Source organism: Trachemys scripta, chromosome 2 (assembly GCF_013100865.1).
Source record: "Trachemys scripta elegans isolate TJP31775 chromosome 2, CAS_Tse_1.0, whole genome shotgun sequence".
Classification (NCBI taxonomy): domain Eukaryota; kingdom Metazoa; phylum Chordata; order Testudines; family Emydidae; genus Trachemys; species Trachemys scripta.
Genome location: NC_048299.1, coordinates 273,495,946 through 273,519,209, shown reverse-complemented (window position 1 = coordinate 273,519,209; position 23,264 = coordinate 273,495,946). Strand labels below are relative to the sequence as shown.

The 23,264-nt window shown below is 42.0% G+C and overlaps 1 protein-coding gene across 11 annotated transcripts in view; it reads left to right on the top strand.

Moving 5' to 3' along the window:
- The window catches only part of PTK2 (protein tyrosine kinase 2), a 368,873-nt gene that overhangs the window by 152,099 nt on the left and 193,510 nt on the right, over nt 1-23,264 (top strand). For all 11 annotated transcript variants that reach the window (XM_034763675.1, XM_034763674.1, XM_034763673.1 and 8 more), the window contains one exon: nt 15,757-15,923. In XM_034763675.1, the coding sequence (XP_034619566.1) occupies nt 15,757-15,923 (167 nt within the window). The remainder of the gene's footprint in view (nt 1-15,756; nt 15,924-23,264) is intronic.

Genomic DNA, 23,264 nt, shown 5'->3' with positions numbered 1-23,264 from the left:
GGAGCAGTCAGGGGACAGGGAGCAGAGGGGTTTAGATGGGTCGGGAGTTCTGGGGGGGGCTATCAGGGGGTGGGGAGTGGTTGGATGGGGCGTGGGAGTCCCAGGGGTCTGTCTGGGGGTGGGGGTGTGGATAAGGATTGGGGCAATCAGGGTACAGGTAGGGGGTAGGGTTCTAGGGGGCCAGTTAGGATGGGGGGAGGGTCTCAGGAGGGGGCAGTCAGGGGACAAGAGGCAGGGAGGCTTAGGTAGGGGGTGGTGTCCTGGGGGGCAGTTAGGGGCAGGGGTCCCAGGAGGGGGCAGTCAGGGGACAAGGAATGGGGGGAGGGTTGGGGGTTCTGAGGGGGGCGGGAAGTGGGAGGGGCAGGGGCGGGGCTAGGGCAGGACGGGAGCGGGGCTCCTCCCGTCCTCTTTTTTGCTTGCTGAAATATGGTAACCCTAAGTTGTGGGATATGTTGGGTACCTAGTAAATTCAAGAGTAAGCCCATATTCAGAGTTACTTATGGCCATTTAAAGTACAACAATCAAAGTCTTAATTTTATAAAGGTTGAACAAATCAAAAAGTGTGTTTAAAAAAGAGAGAGAGAGAAAATAGGGCCCACATGACTCAATTAGAAGTTCCTTTTTGTTTGTTTCAGAATGACTTCTTGAGGATACCCAAAGCTTCAAGGCTTTTTCAGATGGCTTGCAATGTTTTTTTTTTTTTTTTAAGTTTTCAAGGCTTTTCACCTGTCAGTCTGTTTTATGGGATCTTAGCGGGGGATCTTTTCCAGTTTTCAAAGGAAGTCTGTGAGCTCTCCTGGAAACCCCAAATCCTTCTATGAGAGGTATTTCTGCGGTTACAGTGGTAGATGTTTGTGGCATGCACTAATGTCAAGGTGATGGCATTTCCTTTCCCACTTCCTGATATGTCCAATTCCCTAATAATTTTGGACTACCTTTATTTTTAACCAAATCAGGTTTACCGTTATCCATCGCAAGGGTGCATTTGACAGCTACTGCAGCCTCCTGTGTTCCTGGAAGGGACTTTGGTTTTCTCTCAACCCTCTTAATACTTTTTCATAAGGAATTGTTGCACTGATTTGTAAACCTGTTGGATTTTAATTCAGTCTTTACCGGCTCAGGAACGATCTCTTTGAATCGGTTAAGGTATGTCCTTATCATAATCTGGTTTTGAAGATGGCTTTTCTAATAGCCATCACATCAGATAGAAGAGTGAGAGAGATTCAGGCTCTCAGAGCTGCTTCCCATACATGCCTGCACTATTTCCCACAAGGATAAAATGTTCTTTCTCCTAAAACCAGTGGTGTGGTTAATAGTTTTTACTAGATATCCTTTTAATTTCAGTGAATCTCTCTATTTAATTCCCCATTATCTTTCTTAGGCCTGATTACTTAATGGGATTGGCTGTGTTGCACAGGCTGGGTATGAAATGAGCCATTAGTATTTATTTGCACAGAACCAAACCATGACACAGACGACTTCCAGTTATGTGCCCTTTGGAGAAAAATGAAATGCCAGGCTATTTCTGTTCAAAGATGGCCAGAGTGGGTCAAAGCTTTGTGTCCTAGCCCGTAATCACTAGGCTGAAGTCCTGGAACAAGAAGGCCTAACAAGCAAATGGAAATAATTGGCACTTACTTTATCAGTTTATTATAATAATCAAAAGCCAATGTATATATGTGTATAAAAATGGTATCCATTTCCTATTCCTCTCACTCCATACTTGGTAACTCAATTGTCTTGTTAGACTGCTAGCTCTTCAGAGACTTTGTCTTCAGCACCTAGCATGATAAGGGCCCCTTCTGCAATAGAGGGGTAGCTGCTTCACAGGCTTGTCTCGAGAATGTGTCTGTTGCTGAAATTTGTAGGGCTGGTGCCTGGAGTTTCAGTCACGCTTCTATAAAGTATTGTTTTCCTGGTGCTGGAGTCTGAGCAGTTGCTTGTTTCATGAGGGCAGTAATTCAGTCTCTTTCATTACTCCTTTCCTGTTCTCTCCCTGTTGCTTTCTACTGCTTACTACTATACAGTGTGCATCTCCAGGGCCAGTTAAGAAGGTTGTTCGTAATACTCATGAGCGTGCTATCTGTCCCACTGGCCACGTTTGAAGGGAGTTGAGAACTGTTATTCAGGGGGCTCCAGAATCCCATCCTCTAGGTGCATGCTCCTGGAACCAAAATAGTTTAAATTTTTCTGTGTTATTAGTTCATTTTAATAGTGACATTTCCTGAACCATTTGGTTGCCAGTGGTGTTTTGGGGACTTCGAGATAATTGGCCTGCAGTTTGCTGTTAGCATTAAGGATTTTGTACAAAAACCTTTTCCTGGTCCTTTGTTTTGGCTGACTGGGGTGAAGAGGAGGAAACCCAAGAAGCCCTGTAGCAGCAGGGAGAAACCAACCTGTGCCCAGACTGTCAACAAGATTCTCACTTGCAAATGCTACTACCACAGAGTCAAAGGCAGCAGCTGAATTTCTCCACTTCTTGACAGGAGTGGTTGTGTCTCAGCAGACAGCTGTGGGAATCAGGCACTACAGAGTATGCTGGACTAGCAAGACTCTCTCAGGCCCACTCCCTACACTTGACTCAGGACTGCAGCAGTATCCCTCTAGGTCATAAAAATGTGTTTTTTGGGCTATGAGTGGAGAGATTGGTGTTCCACCTCAGACCAGCACGGACCCAGTGCAGTTGGTCTCAAAGGGAGCCTTGGTAATTGTGACGGGTTGGATCACAGAAACCCCCTTGGGAGCTGCCACCTGATATGCAAAGACTACCCGTTTCTGTTTTCCCTGCCAGCTCAGGACTCCAGCACCCTGTCTTGCTGAGCCAGACACTCCCGTCTGCTCCAACCCAGGGTCTGAATCACTTGTCCCAAAGCTGCAAGTTTACCTGAAAACAGCTCACAAAAGTGTGCTTGTCCTTAGCACTCAGATGCCCAACTCCCAATGGGGTCTAAACCCAAGCTTATACAGGGTAAACTCATAAATTGTTCGCCCTCTATAACACTGATAGAGAGATATGCACAATTGTTTGCTCCCCCAGGTATTAATACATACTCTGAGTTAATTACTAAGTAGAAAGTGATTTTATTAAATACAGAAAGTAGGATCTAAGTGGTCCCAAGTAGCAACAGAAAGAACAAAGTAAGTCACCAAATAAAATAAAATGCATGAATCTATGTCTAATCAAACTAAATACAGATAAGATCCTCACCAGTTCCAGAGTGCTCCCTTTTACAGGCTAATCTCCTTTTAGCCTGAGTCCAGCAATCACTCACACCCCCTGTAGTTACTGTCCTTTGTTCCAGTTTCCTTCAAGTATCCTGGGAGGGTGGAGAGGCTCCTTCTTTAGCCAGCTGAAGACAAAATGGAGGGGTCTCCCATGGGTTTAAATAGACTTTCTCTTGTGGGTGGAGACCCCCCCTCCACTCCTATGCAAAGTCCAGCTCCAAGATGGAGTTCTGGAGTCACCTGGGCAAGTCACATGTCCTTGCATGACTCAGTCTTTACAGGCCAAAGCCATTGTTCACATGGTCTCTTATATGTCTCCAGGAAGACTTCTTATGTGGATTGGAGCATTCCAAGATGCATTGTTCCCCAAGTGTTTCATGATCAGGTACTTAACCTTGCGAATTCCTTCCTAAAGAAGCTGACCAAATTCCTCACAAAGCTTACTTAGAAATCAAGCAAGTATACATAACTTTGAACACACAAATGGTGCCTGCATACAACTAGGATGAACATAACCAGTAGATCATAACCCTTACATAGATATGTTACATGGCATATGTAACAAAACCCTATTCCAGTTATATCATACATACATTTATAAGCACCCCCCCATAAAGCCTTATGGGGTACACCGTCACAGTAATAGCACAGCCCCTGCCATATACCTGACTTGGAAGGTCAGTCTGCTGTGTTTCTTCATGGGGTGCACTCCTTACATGGGATGTATGATGGAACAGGATGGTGATGTTACTAGACCCTCACCTTTAGTCAGAAGAGGGGAACGTGCTCAGGCTAGAAGAGAGCGAGTCCTATACTGATTTCTCCTCCCTTTCATCATCTCTCTGAATTAAAACTAATGAAATATTTGGAAACGAGAGGGGAAAGGCACTGTCCAAATGGTAGAGAAGTCCATCTCTTGGATCCTGAGGTGGTATCCCAGGGAGATGGAGAACTATCGGATTCAATAAAGTCATATACTTGAGAGGTCATTTCCGCAGGAGTGTTCTTGAGCAAGTGTTCTCAAAGATAATTGCTCTAGATCCAAAGAGAGTTTCTTCTTCGAGTGCTTGCTCATGTCGATTCCATTCTAGGTGGAGCTTCCCTTCAAAAATTGCCACGGTGCAAGTCACCCTTGCCCAGATGGTCTCCCAGATGTCAGTCCTCACCGGGCCGGGATCGCTCCCAGTTGTGGCATCGGTCTCCATCCCCCTGGTACTGCTTGTTGGACAGACACCAATCTTCGCCTTGCAGGTCGCCGACCATGGTCACTTGGCAGACTCAGGCCTCGACAGCTCCGCCCTGGTCGCTGGAAGGGCAATGGTTTGACTCGGACCGGGAGTTCAGCCCCTTGCTAAAGAGAGGTGGTTCGCTGCCGACCCGCGAAGCTGGCATGGCGCCTGCGGCGACGACATGGCAACAGCTAAAGTGGCCTGCTCAATGGCTGTACAGGAACCTATGGGGCGTGCCCATAATGCCGGACATGTATTCCCACCAGTTCTCCCTGGCTGCCTTGGACAAACCGCCTCCAGCACCGCTGGCACCTGAGGCAGAACATGGTACCGAATCTGATGTGGGGGCAGCGCATCAGACTCCAGCACCTAAGGAGCAATCCCCGGAGAAGGAAGGGGAACCCGCTTCTCCCCGGCGGTGCACTCGTCATAGTCGTCTTCGGACAAAGAGGTGGCGGGTCCCTCCCAAACGGGCAGCCCTCCCTCCCGGACAAATACAAGGAGCCCCAGGCCCTCCTTAAGAGTGTGACTACCAACTTTAACTTGAAAATTGAGGATGTCGCAGAGGAGTCCTATGACCTCTTTAACATTATATCCTCCTCCACCCCGGCCCAGGTCACACTGACCATCCACCCAGGGGTCCTTAAGATTGCCAAATTGCTGTGGCAGACCTCTCCCTTTTCAATTCTGCCTACTTCTAAGAAGGCAGAAAAGAAGTATTATGTCCCTGCAAAAGAGTTCCAATATCTGTATAAACACCCTCCAGCGGTGTTACTAGTTGTGTCCGCTGTTAATGAAAGGGACAGGCAGGACCAAGTCACTAGCATGTTGAAAATAGAGACGCCGAGAGACTGGACTTATTTGGCAGAAAGATTTATTCGACTGCAAGCCTGCAATTTTTGGTGTCTAATCACCAGGCCCTGTTAGGCAGGTACAGTGTTAACCTGTGGGCCTACCTTAACAAATTCAAGGAGGTCCTCCTTCAGGACCAAGCCCAGGAGTTCACCACTTTAGTGGACGAAGGCACAGTGGTGGCAAGGGGGGCCCTTCAAATGGCCTGGGACACTCTGCAGTGGCCATGAGGTGCAGCTCCTGGTTGCAGTCCTCCAGGTTATCCCAGGAAATGCAGGCCACTATACAGGACCTCCGGTTTGAGTGAATGGGGCTCTTCTCTGAGCTCACGGACTCGAGACTCCATGGCCTTTAAAGACTCCCATGTCACCCTCCTGCTCCTTGGGCCTCCATACTCCTCAGCAGGCCAGGAAGACGTTTTGCCCTCCGCCACCACAGTCTAGGTCCTGGGGGACTCCCCGACTGGGCATCTACAGGAGAAAGGATAGAGACAAGGGGTCTAAGCAGCAACACCCGTCATCTTCCTGTTTGTCTGCTCAGCCTGGCCCTTCCAGAAACCAAGGAGGCCAGAAGCAGTCATTTTGAGGATGCACTTGAGGACAATGCCCTACTCACCTCCCAGAATCCACCTTCCCACTCTTTCCTCGACTGCCTCCACCCCTTCCGGTCACCATGGTCTCAGCTGACCTCAGACCGTTGGGTGCTCAAAATAATATCCTGAGGTTACACCCTGCAGTTCGTGGCCGACCCTCCCTCTCACCCCTCTTCCCCATCCCTTTTCAGGGACCTTTCTCATGAGCTACTCCTCGTCCAAGAGGTTGAGAACTTCCTGCATCTGAGGGCAGTGGAGGAGATCCCTCGAGACATGAAAGTAAAGGGGTTCTACTCCTGCTACTTCCTGATCCTAAAAGCAAAAAGAGGCCTCAGAACCATTTTGGACCTGCATCATCTCAACAAGTCTCTCAAAAAGTTGAAGTTTTGCATGGTCTCCCTGGCCTCCATCATCTCCTCCCTGGATTTGGGAGATTGGTATGCCACCCACGACTTGAAGGATATGTATTTCCATTTTCCCGGGGCAGAGGTGCTTCCTTCGTTTTACTCTGGGCCAGCGCCATTTCCAATTCACAGCATGGTCATTCAGTGTCTTGTCAGATCCAAGAGTGTTCACAAAGTGCATAGCACCAGTGGCTACCTAAGGCGCCGGGGTGTTCAAATTTACCTGTACCTCGACAACTGACTAATAAAGGGTCAGACCTGGGATCAGGTGCGGCAGTATCTCGGTGTGATTTGTTCCACGTGTCGCAATCTGGGGCTGATAATAAACGAGAAAAAGTTGACCCTATGTCCAGTGCAATGCATAGAGTTCATTGGACCAGTCCTCGATTTGCCTCAGGCCTGAGCCTTCCTCCCCAAGCCTCGGTTCCAAGCCACAGCAGACCTCATCTCGTGCATACAAGCCCGCTCTCCCACCACCGCTCACATGTGCCTGCGATTGTTGGGCCACGTGGTGGCCTGCGCTTATGTGGTCCGACACACGTGGCTCTGTCTCAGGCCCCTGCAAGCGTGACTGGCGTTGGTCTGTGTCCCCAACAGACACCACATGAGTGGGTTGTCAAGGTCCCGGACCACATACAGTCATCACTCACCTAATGGCAGAATCCTGCCTTGAAGACCCTTGTCTCCAATGCCTCGGACCTGGGGTTGAGCGCCCACCTGGACGATCTCAGCACACAAGGCCATTGGTCAAGTCACGATTGCTCCCTACACCACAACGTCAGGGAGCTTAGAGTGGTTCGCCTTGTGATGTTGCGCTCCATATGATTTTATGAAAATATGCTAATGAGTGTGAATATACTGTAACTGGAAAATGCTTCATGCAAAAGGTCTCTTGTAAGGTATCATTACAAAGCTTATAATCTACTAATTGTGGTCATCCTATTTGTATAAATGTATCATTCTTGTATCTGAAACTAGAAATATGAAATATAACTCTGAGGTCCTATTGTAATTATACAAAGTGTGGTGGTTTGGAATCTTGATGGCTCCCATCAACTAGGACAATTGGTTGTAAATGGATCTGTTTACTTACAAGCCTTCCTGTGAGTCAGGCCAGGAAGAATGAAGGCTTGGGGTCTCACAGGACATGTGACTATGTCACCTGGTACTGAAATCCATCTTAAACCTGGTGCTTTTCCATTTAGAAGGAGGGGTGGGGACCCAAAGAGACAAAAGATTCCCGCCTTGTGTCAAAGCTATATAAGGGGGTGGAACAGAATAAAGGAGGCTGCAGTCATGAGAAATCCCCTAGCTACCACCTGAGCTGAAACAAGGAGTGTACCAGGGGAAAGAATTGGGCCCAGACTAGAAATGTGTCTAGTCTGTGAAAGAAGCATCTCTGAGTGTGAGATTTACCTGTATTCAGTTTCCTACTGTATTAGGCTTAGACTTGCGTGTTTTGTTTTATTTTGCTTGGTAACTTACTTCATTCTGTTTGTTATTACTTCCACCTAAATCCTACTTTTTATATTTAATAAAATCACTTTTGCTTATTAATTAACCCAGAGTAAGTAATTAATACCTGGGGGAGCAAACAGCTGTGCATATCTCACTATCAATGTTATAGCGGGCGGACAGTTTATGAGTTTACCCTGTATAAGCTTTATACAGAGTAAAACGGATTTATTTGGGGTTTGGATCCCAGTGGGAGTTGGGTGTCTGGGTGCTGGAGATAGGAGCACTTCTTAAGCGGTTTTCAGTTAAGTCTGCAGTTTTGGGGCGCGTGGTTCAGACCCTGGGTCTGTGCGGGAGCAGACTGGCTTGTCTGGCTCAACAAGGCGGGGTTCTGGAGGCCCAAACTGGCACAGAAAACAGGCTGAGAGGTAGTCTCAGCACATCAGGTGAGTCTCCCAAGGGGGTCTCTGTGATGGAACCCCTCACATGCCTGTCCTGCCAAGCCTTCCTATCTCACATAAAAAGCAGGGTGGTCCAGATCCTGATGGACAATACAGCAGCCATGATCTATATCAACAAGCAAGGCGGAGCCAGATTGTCTGCCTTTTGCCAAGAAGCTCTCAGGCTCTGGGACTTCTGTGTACAACACGGTATCCATCTCATAGCTGCACACCTCCCCGGGGCCAGGAACGCTTTGGCAGATCACTTCAGCAGGACCTTTTTGTCCATTCAGAAGTGGTCAGCATCATCTTCCAGAGGTGGGGGACTCCCTAGGTGGACCTGTTCGCATCCAAGCAGAACAGGAAATGCCCCGTTTTCTGCTTGATTTGGGGAATCGATAGAGGCTCCCTGTTGGACACTTTTCTACTCCCGTGGTTGGGGGATCTGTTGTACACCTTCCCCCTAGTGGTGTTAATTGATTAGGGCTTCTAGAGAATACCACAATACAAATAATGAATAATAATGATGATGGTAATAAAAGGGCCAGAAGTGAATAGAACTAACTTGAATTACACTGGCTGAGGGTCTGGCCCTGTTTTCAGTTTTTTAAAGCAATTACAGCAACAGCTCAGATTGTTTACAGAATTGATTTGGGATTCCTTTAGCTCTGTGCCTCGTCATGTGTGCGCTTCCTAAATAAGCTGTTCTTTGTGTTGCTGAGCTAGAAAGATTCATACAACAAACCCATAGAAACAAACATACAGGCTACAGAAGAGGTATCTAAACCTTGCAACACAGAGGGATATGGTAGCAATTTGCCAGGAGCCTGAAGTAATTTGCATTTGTGTACATAAATGTTTTTATCTATTAAATACATGTAGCCATATATTGTTCTGTCTTTCTTGATAGACAAATATAAATAGCTGGTTTGAGATCACTAGCAATAAAAATGATAGTTGATCTGCATTGTTCTCATCCTGTAGTTACAGGGATAGGCAATGCTCACATTAGAAAACTTAGGAGTTGCTGTGTCCCTGGCTCTCAGCCACAATCATCCTGAAAATATCTTTTCCTCCCTCCGCATGCTACTATTGTCCAAGTTAAAGTGGATTCTCCTTCTACCTTTCAACTCCCCTGTCCTGACCAAGAAATACAGTAAAATGGGGGGACATAAATAATTAAGGCAATTTTCTAAGCTGTGCCTTGCCTTGTTTTTCTCCTCCTACAATTCATTTTAATCTTTCAATTGCTTTTTCTTCTTCCTTGTCTTTCTCTCTTTCCCTCTCTGATCTTTCTATTTCCCAAACTCTGTCCTTCCATGGCGGTTCCTAGTCTGTCTCCACTTCCATTGCTTGGTTCTCTCCCACAAAGTCTGTGTTCTTCCATTTCTGTCTTGGTTGGCTTTCCTCACAATGTCTACTCCTCCCCCGGCGCCCCAAGGTCTCCCTCTGCATTTGGTTCTTGGACCATTTTTTGGATATTCCTATACCATGGCTTGTAGTTTTGGGTGAATGCAACCGTTAAGGAGACCCGAGAATGTGATCTGGTGACGCAATTTACAGGGGCAGAAAGGAAGGTGGTTTTAGTGCATTGAGAGCCAACTATAAGGGGCAGCAGGACAAGATTAATGCAATAATACAATGTAGTAGTAGTAGTTTTCTATGTATACAATAATACGTAGAAACCGTTGGTCTTTCTGTCATTTTGTGAAATAATCCGGGGAAAAATGTAGTATTTAGAAGAGGGCTTGGACACAGAGGAGACTTCCTGCACATCTGATGAGAATGGCTCAGATATCATGGACTTGGGCCTTTCATCATTTGGTAGTGCTAAAATGCAGACCAAACTTAAAACCAACCCTGAGGTGGCTTTATTGGTCAATAGAGAGAACCATTCCATCTCCCGCACAGGACAGATCTGTCTGGAAATTGCTTCTACACATTAGTAGTGACCCGTCCACTGTTGAAACTGTGGAGCTGTGTTTGAGTGATAAGAACAGCCCAAATGACAGAACAATTTGTCAGACTAACTACATATTAAGAAATAGGAGACTCATTCTTGAGCATTATTGGTAAATGAGCTAGAAAGTAGGTACCCTCTACTGTTCCATAAGTATCTCATTTTTCTTGTTTTGTATTTAGTACATGCTCACATAATGGATGGGTACCTGAGCCAGGTGACAGGACATAACTGTGCTCCTTCCAAGTGAAATATACACTTATCGGGTAAAGATCTATAGAAATAGCACTACGAACATAAATCTATAGTCCTGTGTCCAGAAGCAACTATGAATGGCCCCCTTTTGTATCACAATAATGAGGCTAATTACTACTGCTACTACTGAACAAAAATATCTTTGGTGTATAAATTGCATATTGTTACATTTCTTACGTTGATGTAAAGCACTCTGAGATCCTTGGCTGACAGGAAAAAGGCAAAATATTTTGATTAAAACAGTATAATTATTTTTCAGTAAAATGTCAATTATTTTCAATAAGTCCTGGAACACTGGGGAAGTTCCAGAAGACTAGAAGAAAGCTAATGTTGTGCAAATATTTTAAAAGGGTTGACAGGATGACCCAGGTATTTATAGCCTGTCAGTCTGACATTGATTCCAGGCAAGATTATGGAGTGGCTGATACAGGATTCAATTAATAAAGCATTAAAGGAAGTTAATATAATGAATGCCAGTCAACATGGGTTTATGGAAAAAAGATCCTGGCAAACTAACGTAATATCTTTTTTAATGAGATGACAAGTTTGGTTGATAAAGGTAATAGCGTTGATGTAATAGACTTCTGTAAGCATTCTCTTGGTTCTGCATGTCATTTTGATTAAAAAACCAGAGGATATAAAATTAACATGGCACACGTTAAGTGGATTGAATGATGGCTAACTGAGAGATCTCAAAATGTAATTGTAAATACGGAATCATCAAGCGAATGTGTTTCTTGTGAGGTACTGCAGGGATCAGTTCTTGGCCTAAGCTATTTATTTTTATTATCAGTAACCTGGAAGAAAACATAAAATCATCACTGATAAAGTTTGCAGATGACACAAAAATTGGGGGAGTGGTAAATAATGAAGGAGACAGATCTGTAAGACTGAGTGATCTGGTTTGCGTGGTAAACTGTATGCAAGAAACAATACATGTTTTAATACAGTTAAATGTCTAGGAACAAAGAATGTAGGCCATACTTACACAGTGGGGGACACTCTCTTAGGAAGCAGTGACTCTAAAAAAAGATTTGGGGTTGTGCTTGATAATCAGCTGAACATGAGCTCCCAGTGCGACGCTGCAACTAAAAGGGCTAATGTGATCCTTGGATTCATAAACAGGGAAATCTCAAGTAAGAGTAGTGAGGTTGTTTTACCTGTGTATTTAACACTGGTGCGACCACTGCAGGAATACTGTGTCCAGTTCTGGTGTCCACAATTCAAAAAGGATGTTGATAAATTGCAGATGGTTCAGAGAAGAGCCACAAGAATGATTAGTGACAGACTCAAAGAGCTCAAGCTATTTAGCTTAACAAAGAGAAGTTTAAGGGATGACTTGATTACAGTCAGTAAGCACCTACATGGGGAACAAATATTTAATAATAGGCTTCTTCAGTTTAGCCGCGAAAGATATAACATGATCTAATGGTTAGACTTTGAAGCTACACAAATTCAGACTGGAAATATGGTATAAATTTTTGACTGTGAGGGTATTTAACCATTGGAACAGTTTACCCAGGATGGTGGTGGTTCTCCATCACTGACAATTTTTTAATCAAGATTGGATGTTTTTCTAACAGATCTGCTCTAGGAATTAATTTGGGGAAGTTCTATATCTTGTACGGGAGGTTAAACTAGATCAGTGGTTCTCAAACTGTGGATCGGGACCCCAAAGTGGGTCGTGACCCTGTTTTAATGGGGTCCCCAGGGCTGGTGTTAGACTTGCTGGGCCCTGGGGGCAAAGCCAAAGGCCGGGCCCCACCACCTGGGACTTCAGGTTACAGGCCCCCCAGCTGGGGCAGCTGGGCTCATGCTTCAGTCCCCCCTCCTGGGGTCGTGTAGTAATTTTTGTTGTCAGAAGAGGTTCGCGGTGCAATGAAGTTTGAGAACCGCTGAACTACATGATCATAATTGTCCCTTTTGGCTTGGAATCTATGAATAGAAGTTGTGTGGCTAAATCCTACTGCAGTAAGCGAGGTCCCTTCCAGTCCTAGAATCTATGAATCTATGAATGTGGGCATTCCACAGTTGTTTTTCCTATGGAAATTTAAAAAATCTGACTTATTTGAAGCTTTGGAGTCCAGTCCAGTTCAATTCATAATTTAAACTTCCTGCATGAAACTTTAGCACTCGTATAGCACTTTGAGTGTGTAAAGTGCTGCATTAACATTAACTCTTATAATGTACCTAGGAGGGAGATGAATGTATTCCTTTGCTGGGAAACTGATAAGGTGGAATGTACTCAAGGCCACACAATGGTTGTTGATAGAGTCAGGATTGGAACTCAGGTGTTCCTTACCTGCAGTCCTGGTCCTAGAACACACTGTACTATTCCATTGGTCATACCTAAACTTGTGAAATTTTCAGATATCACTGTGGTTAGCGTGTCAAGCATTTAGTCATGGCTTACTTCAGGGTGTTTTAGTTCCTACTCTACAGTTGTTAAGCAGTTACTGTCTGAAAACCTCTGATTAAACATTCTAATCACTATTATAAAGAGCATCAGGCATGCTTGTGGCAAGGTTTCCCAACTTGTGAAATCTCTTGTTAGCATGAAAGACACAGAAGCTGTCATCCATGCACAAGTTATGGCAATTGCTTTGTCTGGTATTGGAAGTGTCTCTAGACAGTCTGGGGAGGCTTTCCAGAATTCCAGGACTTTCCCTGCATTATTTAACAAGGGTCAGAGTTGAGTACACTGGCCCAAATTATGGTCGCCCTGCCAGTAAAGCTCTTGGATGTTTAATCTTTTGCTGCTTTGTAACACTAGCAGGCTAAAACAAAATCCTGCTCTACTCTGTGGGAATTTACTCGATTATATGCATGTAGCTGTTTCTCACACAGGGACAGATCCTCACTTAGTGTAAGTTGTTGTTGCTCAATGGAGCTGTCCTGATTTATTCAAGGTGAGGATCTGGCTCCAAATAGTTGAAATTAAACTTTTTAAATTTTTTTGTGTAAAATGAATGAACTCTCTATATTAAAAGTTTGAGTGTCTCGATCACATTATTTTCTTATTTTTCCATTTTTGGGTCAAGCTGTAGTATTGGAATAGTCTAAGGAGGCCTGATAGCAAAATGCTATATTTATTTTGATTTGTGGTATGCGCCAGTTCTTGTGCTCTGCGTAAATGTACAAGTTTGTAAAATAATAATTACAGTAAAGGTTGTCTTAATTTCATTCTTCAGTATATTTAATTTTTGATAAATGTATTTAAGTTAATTTAGTAGGTTGTAAAAAGTACTTCTCATCAGTTTACTATACTTGAGAAGAGAGGTGAATCCATTTTACTTATCCCTCTATTAAGTTGTATTTACCTTTCATCTCCATTCTCCAGATATTTTCTAAATTTCTCACTGAATGGCCTACCTCTGCGTATTTACTTTTCTGTGAAATGTTCTAGATAGAATTTGTTCTCACTTTATAGGATAATACAAAAACAAAAAATCATTATATGTATTTAGAGTTTAAGCTCTCAGGCTGGGACATGTTATTTAACACAGCTAACCTGTTGTACAGCAGTATAGTACAGTACCATGTATACAAACTGTGTTATCTATGTACTCAACTTGAGTATTTGTTGACAATTTTTTCAATTCGAAAGAATACTGTCTTGATATTTACTTGATTTTGGTATAATTAGTTACGTGAACGGAAGAGCTATTGCGCTTTTCTGGAATAAGGTTGAGAAATATTTTGTGTTTTTAAATTGAGACTGAGATTTCAAAGGGATTTAGGCACCCAGCTCCCACTGGCTTTCCATGAGAATTAGGCACTTGATTTCCTGGGCCCCATTAGAAAATACCAGGCTGATAGTTAGAGAAGCTCTTGAATCTCCTCCTCATTTCTTTTCTGGCCACATACTTGATTATTTACTGTAGCAGTTTCTGACTTTGGCTTATCTGTCAATATTTTTAATGCTTTGTTGGTGTGGAAAATATCCAATTTTGCCTTGACTCCATTTCCCAAACTCATCTTTGTCATATTTCAGTTTGAGTATAACTGCCTTTTCAGAACATTGACCCCTATTTTCATTATTGACAAGACACTGTCCTTCATGGGCAGATTTCTGAAATGAGCTTTGCATGTTTTGCACTTTATTTGTGTGACCTTCAGAAAAAAGTATGCTTGCCAAAATGTCAGGCTTTACTTACGCAGAAATTGCCCTTAGTGTAAGGAGGGGGTTAAATATTTCCCTTTGTACATCTAAATACTCTTGGAAGTAGCACTGCTCTTTGTAACCCTGGATATGAGCAACTGTTCTCTGCAGTATTTGGTACAGTATATAAACAGCCGTACATAAAAACAGGCTTCTGTTAAATGTAAAAAACAAACTTCATCAGCTTTAGCACCCTTGTGGTCAGTACCTCAATAGCAAAGCTAAGTGGGACATTAGCATACTATTTAATTTGTCTTGCCTTTCCTGTTTGTAGGCCCCACATCATCTTCACCTCAGCAAACACTGTGCTACTGATGGCTCATCAACCAAAGATTTTGCTGGACTAGAGACCCCTATAAGGGTCAGATTTTTATAGTATTGCACAGTTTCAAAACTTGTTTTTCAATCATTTAAACCCTTTGGGATATAAAATAATGAACTTTGCAAAACTGCCCTATATTGTACACACTGTTACTTACCCTAGCCCCTGTAGTCCTGCTCCCACTCCTGTGGGACTCTGTGGCAGATACCTGTGGGCTTTTCTTGGACTCTGACTATTCCTTGCTAATTATAGTTAGTCTAAACTATAATTTATGAAAGGACAAACCTGGGGTACAATTTTTCTGTTAGAAAAATCTACCTGAGTAGATGCCTCTTGCTTAGGAAATGTTTCAGCTATTGTAGAGATTAATGTTGACCCTCAAGGACAAGTTAGATGGAAAAATCAAGGGTTCATGAGTGAATTAATCTTTTACTAAATCCTGTTTGCTCAGGCACAAAAGAAGAGGAAAGCTTCTGACTGTTTTCCTAATGTAGGTGGAGAGTGACTGTCAAGATTTGCGGAAGAGTTAGAAATATTTAACAAGTAAAAGGTGTTGTGTGGTTTTTTTTTTTAATCTGCAAATCTGCCCTTTTTCCTCCCCAGCATTTTCCCCATGTAGAGCATATAGTGGCTCAGTTTTGGTAAGATACATGACTGGTACAGATTCATGTAAAATCATATAACTAAAAATTCAGAACTGGAATTATAGTTTAAAAATTAGTAACTTATTTTCTTGCATTCTTAATAAATGTAGCTATGTCGGATCCATTGATTAGCCCTTTGTATAAAGTAGGATATGGTTACCCTTTACAGGCACGAACAAAAAGTTTTATAACAAAATGTGCATTTTTGTGTTTTAGGGCATAATTCAGAAGATAGTGGACAGTCACAAAGTAAAGAATGTGGCCTGTTATGGATTACGGCTCAGTCACCTGCAATCTGAGGAGGTCCACTGGCTACATCTGGACATGGGTGTATCCAATGTGAGGGAGAGGTTTGAATTAGCCCACCCTCCAGAGGAATGGAAGTAAGATTATAAACCTGTTCAGTTTCAAAATCAAATCATTATGTTCTATTTGCCATAAACTTTGTATAATCTTTTATTTTATAAAGAAAATCCTCTTGCAGAACTCCTGAGAATAGGGCTAGTAGAAAGGGAGACAGCTGCCTATAGTTACCCAGCAAAAAGCCAGAAGAAATGAGAAGGTGCCCTGGTATTCCAGAGGAAAGGCTCATTGGCTAGAAGGGAATTCTGCCAACTGTGAAGAGCTGATAAGTCTAATTTGAGCCGGCAAACCTTAGAGTGGGATAAGAGTAGGATGAGACTTGCTAAATATGTAGTAGGCCCAGTGAATCATAACATTTAATTGTATCCCTGTTTTAAGCATAAAAATGCTGTGATGCATTTAAAAAATACTTCTAAAAGGGCATTTTGTATTCTCTTTAAAAGAAATTAGGGAAGTGTTGTTAAGCTTCATATAATGCAGCTATCATTTAACTAAGACAAATGTTAATTACTCCTGTTTAGAAATGTACAGATTTAGAATGGGTTAAAATTCTCCAGGTGAGATTTAATTGCCAAATCTGTTCTTAATATACAAACCAGAGAAGAATGTAGCTCAGTCTGTCTTAAATGGCTTGCTTCTGCAGTGCTAATAGAAGTAAAAAGCAGTAGGAAAAACTCTTTGTCAGAAAAGTGAAGAGATATATATCTGAATAAATACATGTAGCAGATCTACAGAATAAGAAATGTTCATAGTCAGGTAAATCCTATCACTTGTGTTATGCAGGAGGTCAAACTCAGATGATCACAGTGATCCCTTCTGGCCATATAATCAGTTTTCTGACCATAACACACTTTACACAGGATTACTAGTCATTTAAAAACCCACAAATATGTTCTTCTGAAGAACTGCAGTAGAGTTAACAGTCTGCACGTAATTTCTTGAAACTTAAATTGCTAGATAATTTACTAGTAAATGCTTACCACATCTAGCAAATCTGATCCTGTGAGTTTTATTAATTCACTTTTAGGAGCCTGGATTAGCCTGTCACACTAAATGAGAAAGTTTCAAACATTGGTGTCAGAAATATTGCACATTTTCTTCTGTGTACATGACATTTCAGGACTTCTTGTATGCTTTAATGATGCAGATTGATTATTTTTTCAAGCAAATTATCATAAATAATACTTTGAAGTGTCTTTTTTTTGGGGGGGGGGGAATATTCTGTTCACATAATATGACCAGAACCAAATATGAGATATGAATAATTTATGCAATGGATATTTCTTACCCATTGTCAAAGTGCCAGTTTCATTTATATTATGTGATGCAACCCGTATGTTACATATTACAAAAAAAAGTTAATCAGTTTTAAAAGGAAAGTTAGATAATTGTTTTGAAGTTTAGATAAAGGGATTGTATAAAAACCTCAGACAAGTGTCATGATAAGATATAAATTATTCAGTACATCTCCAGAGTGTCATTTTATGCTTTATCGAATGCAAGCAGCCTGACATACCTTTTAAACCCATAGAGATTTGATTTGAATAATCAAAATGTTGCTGTCATATTTGTAATACTATAAAACAGAGCATTTAGGATCAGATGACAGTACTTGTTAAAATATTTAGATTAGTAGAGTAAGAGAGAAGTCCTGGAATGTGCTTGAATTAATATCTTCCTATAACATAATAATCCAGTAACTGCTGCTCATATGGGAATTTTTTAATGATTTTAATTTAAGACTGTGTATTCAATATACACGGGAAATGTATTCTCTAATATTCTTTTAGATCAGGAAATGTATTCTCTAATATTCTTTTAGATCAGTCCAGATGCTTAGATAATACTTCCCGACAGCAGGAGGAGATAGAAAATGATTAAAAATTCTTGGAACAAATTCTGTCCCTAATGTAAGTGGTTTTTGTGATGCTATTGGATACTATTTCCAGTCCTGAGGAGGAAACCTAGCAGAGCAGAGGAACAGTAAGGGAGGTGACTCTGTATTCACACCGCACTGCAGTAGACTCCTATGGCTGTGGTTAAGGCTCAGGATAAGTAATAAATTCAGACCTACACGGTCAGCCACAGTTTAAGCCAGACATCTCTTCTCTCTTCCCATGGCATTCAGTTCAGCTGTAAGAGCACATGTAGCCCAGTTTCACAGCAGTGCCAATCGGTAACTATCCTAATGAAAATTAGCAGAATGCAATTCTGTAGCGAGTGAAGGAGCAGGAAGTAGCTGTTTGTTAGGAGTCCATTGCCCAAGCCTTAAACTTGCTGTAAGATACCACTGTGGCCTTGTCTTCACTGCTGAAAAATGTATGTTTTTTACTCTTGGGCAACTCTCACACATGAACTATCCCAAGGTAAAAACACAGTGAAGACAGGACACTTCAGTTTTATTGAGAGTTAAACTAGGTGAGGTCATCCCAAGGCAGCGAGATAGTGCTGATCTTGCCTAGTTTACCTGATGGTAAAACAAAAGTGCCATGTCTTCACCATGGGATAGGTCATACACATGAGTTATAGAATCATAGAATATCAGTGTTGGAAGGGACCTCAGGAGGTCATCTAGTCCAACCCCCCCCTGCTCAAAGCAGGACCAATCCCCAGACAGATTTTTGCCCCAGATCCCTAAATGGCCCCCTCAAGGATTGAACTCAACAGCCCTGGGTTTAGCAGGCCAATGCTCAAACCACTGAGCTAAGAGTGACTATTATCTGAATGTAAAAAACACACACCATTTTTTAGCAGTCTAGACAAGGTCTTTGACTGTTACAAACCCCCAGAAGGTTCAAAAGGATGATGTCAGTGAATACTGGAGACTTTATCAGTGAAACTGAATGCTTATTTATTCATTGATAACATTCATTGTATTCAGGAAACTAATATTGAGGAACACAGCTGTATTGTATACTACAATGACCATTGGCTCTCTCTCATTTCCTCGATATGCAAGATCTAGCATTGCAAACAGAGGTGTTTTATACCAAATTTATGTGCAAGTTATACTTCTAATTACAACTCTACCTCGATATAACGCTGTCCTCGGGAGCCAAAAAATCTTACCGCATTATAGGTGAAACTGCATTATATCGAACTTGCTTTGATCCACCAGAGTGCGCAGCCCTTCCCCGCCCCCGGAGCACTGCTTTACCACGTTATATCAGAATTCGTGTTATATCGGGTCACATTATATCGGGGTAGAGTTTATTGTAAAACATTTAATCTTCCAAATTAAATTGAGATTTGTTAATCCAGTAACAAGCCAATTACCATTAGATGCATCCCATTGTTATGTAAATTCTTTTTTTAACGTTGGTGATGAATCTGCTTTGTTAAAAATTCTTTGTAGAAATAACTGATCAGTGCAGTTAAGGAAAAATACAATTTAAAAGATCAAAATTTCAGAAACTTAGCAACTTGTCGAGAAGGCAAAAGCTATTTTGTACTGGTGCCTATATTTAGTACATTAGGTTCTCTTAATATGATAATAAAGAGGCTTTTATAGTCTGCTACATGAAGTCCGATTCAATTTGACACAACTTGTGAGGAAAGGAATGATAATCACAGTAACAAGCAAATTCAGACTTACAGGGGAATCACTTGCCTCTAAGAACATGAACCAGGAAAAGGTTTGCAGTGACCTTTTAGTTTGTGCTGCAAATTCAGAGACTGATTTACTACTATTTTGTTCTGTGTAGCACAAGAGAGCTGTACCTAGATCAGAGGGAGAGATTTAACTGAAATGTTTAGCGCTGAAATGTGTGTGGAAAGGAGAGAATGGAGCTTTGCAGAGCATAAAGCAAGTCCTTCTGGTTGAAATAGATCAACAATAATTTGCAGTAGTTACTTGAGCCGGGATAATATTTAATATAGTCACAGGCAAAACTTGCTGTGCATTTAAAAAAAGCAGAGACCTGTCTGAAGTTTAAACTTCACTTTCTGACCATATCATCATGAACAGTTTTCTCTTTCTTTCTCATTTCTAAAGGTATTAATAAACAATTTCTGTTTTATACAGTTACGCTCACGTTATAAATAGCTCTGCAGAAGCATGTTGCAGAAATGAAATCAAGGGATGTTCTCTAATTCAGTCTATAGCTAATTCTAATAGAATGATAGAAATATAGGTCTGGAAGGGACCTTAAGAAGTCCTCACATCCAGACCCCTTTGCTCAGACAGGACCAAGCAAACATAGACCCTTCCTGACAGGCATCTGTTCAACCTGTTCTTAAAAACCTCCAATGAGTCCACAGCCTCCCTTGGAAGCCTATTCCAGAACTTAACTACCTTTATAGTTCGAAAGTTTTTCTTGATACCTAACCTAAATCTCCTTTGCTGCAGATTAAGCCCATTATTTCTTGTCCTTCCTCCTCTGGTCAGGGAGAGTAACTGATCACTGTCCTCTGTGTAACAGCTCTTAACATATTTGAAGATTATCAGTCCCTCTTCAATGTTCTTTTCTCAAGACTAAACATGCCGAGTTTTTTAACCTTTCCTCATAGGCCGGGTTTCTAAACCTTTTTTCATTTTTGTTGCTCTCCTCTGGACCCTCTCTAACTTGTTCACACCCTTCCTAAATTGTGGTGCCCAGAAATTGGACACAGTACTCCAGCTAAGACCTCACCAGTTCCAAGTAGAGCGGGACAACTATCTCCTGTGTCTTACATATGACACCTTTTAATAACATATGACACCTTTTAATACACCCAACAATATTAGCCTTTTTCACAATTGTATCATGTTGTTGACTCATATTCAGTTTGTGATACATTATATACACCCGAAAATGGTATTAGCGTTTTTCACAATTGTATCATGTTGTTGACTCGTATTCAGTTTGTGATCCACTATACCCGTCCGAGCCTTTTCCGCAATGCCATCACCTTGCCAGTTATTCCCCATTTTCTAGTTGTGCATTTTATTTTTCCTTCCTACATAAAGTATTTTGCAATTGTCTTTATTAAATTTCATTGTGTTGAATTTGGACAAGTTCTCCAATTTGTCAACGTTGTTTTGAATTCTCATCCTGTCCTCCAAAGTGCTTGCAATACTTCCCAGCTTGGTGTCATCTGCAGATTTTATAAGCATGCTCTCCATTCCATTATCCAAGTCATTAATGAAAATATTGAATAGTACCAAACCCAGGATTGACCCTTGCAGGACCCCACTAGATATGTCTTCCCACTTAGCGAACTATTGATAACTCCTGTTTGAGTATGTTCTTCCAACCAGTTTTGCACCCACCTTATAGTAATATCATCTAGATTGCATTTCTCTAGCTTGCTTACGGGAAAGTCATGTGGGACTCTGTCAAGTCTTTCTAAAATCAAGATATATCACATCTATTGATTTCCCCCCCATCCACTAGGCCAATAAACCTGCCAGAGAAGGCAATTAGGTTGGTTTGGCCTGATTTCTTCTTGACAAATCCATGCTAGCTATTTCTTATATCCTTGTTATTCTCTAGGTGCTTACAGACTAATTGTTGAATAATTTGTTCCAATCTCTTTCCAGGTATCGAAGTTAGGCTGATGGGCTGTAGTTATCCAGGTCCTCTTTGTTCCACTTTTTAAAGCTAATACTATGCTTGCCCTTCTCCGGTCCTCTGGGACCGCATCCATCCTTCATGAGTTCTCAAAGATAATTGCTAATGGTTCTGAGATGGCTTCAGCTAATTCATTAAGTACCCTAGAATGAATTGCATCAAGCCCTACCATCTTGAATTCATATAACTTATCTAAATATTCTTTAACCTGTTCTTTCCCAATTTTGGCTTGCATTCCTTCTGCCTTGTTGTTATTACCTATTGTGTTGCGTATCTGGTCATCATCAACCTTTTTAGTAAAGACTGAAGCAAAATAGACATTAAACACCTCAACATTTTTGATGTTGTTAGTTATTAGTTCTCCTTCCCTGTTATGTGGCAGGCCTACACTTTCCTTCATCTTTCTCTTGCTCCTAATGTATTTAACGAACCTCCTCTGACTGCCTTTTATGTCATGTGCTAAGTGTAACACATTTTTACCTTAGCCTTTCTGTATTTGTCTCTACACATTTGCGCTGTTTTTTTGTACACCGTATCAATTTGTCCATGTTTCCATTTTTATAGGATTCCATTTGGATTTTCAAATCATTAAAGAATTCCTGATGGAATATATTGGCCTCTAATCATTCTTCCCATCTTTTCTTCACATGGGGACAGTTTGCAGTTGTGCTTTTAATATTGTGTTCTTGAGAAACTGCCAACTCTCCTGAACTCCTTTTTCTTTTAGATTTTCTTCCCAGGGGACCTTACCTACCAGTTCTCTGAGTTTAAAGTTTCGAAGTCCATTGTCCTTTTTCTGCTGCTCTCATGCCTTCTTTTGTTAGAATCATGAAATCTATCATGAAGCATGATCACTTTAATCCAAATTGCCTTCCACCTTCAGATTTGCTACTGACTCCACCCCGATGTTCAGAATTAAATCTAAAATGACTGTCCCCCCTCCACTTTCTGAAATAAAAAGTTGTCACCAGTACATTTTAATAACTTATTGGAAATTTTGTATTTTGCCATACTACTCTTCAAACAGTCTGGATAGTTAAAGTTGCCCGTTACTACTAGGTATTGTGTTTTGGATATTTCTTATTCCAAAAAAATAAAAATTCTTTGCACCATATTTTAAAATTCTGCATATTTTATTTGTCAAAATAAGACTATATAATCATAATCATACCAGTTTCAATTATTTTGGTAATTTATTGCAAAATACCTGTCAGGAAGTATATCTGTAACAATACAGACACACACAAAAATTATCCCAGGAGTAGAGTTAAAGAAACCCCTACAACAACCCAGTTTCCGTTTCTCTGTCCCATCCCCTGCCAGAGCCCAGCTGTGGGGTGGGGAAAGATGCTCAGACCTCCTCTCTTCAGAGCCCAGCCATGGCAGGAAGCACACCTCCCCGGGACGTCAGGTCAGGTCAGGAGATGGTTTCCTCCACCCTCCTGAGGGGAGTACTAAAACACTAGCACCTTATGCCCCCCTTGGGTGTGATGACCATGAGCCTCCCGGCTTTGGGGGCAAGGGGCTCCTCCTTCTCAGCCACTGGGATCTGTTCGTCACCTCCTGTTGCCAGTATACCAGTTCTTCACTTTGATGATTGGGGGACCTGGGTAGGGAGTGGAACACTGTCTACTACCCAAGATGGCCAGCAGCCAGTCTCCTCCCCCTAGAGCAGCTGGTTCGCCTTCCTCCTCTGGTGCTTCTGTGGTCACCTAATATCCTCCTTCCCAGATGTTTCCACGTGTGTCCTATCAATGAAGTCCTCACACTCCTGGATGCTACACAGTTGAGCCACTTCCTCCTGCAGCT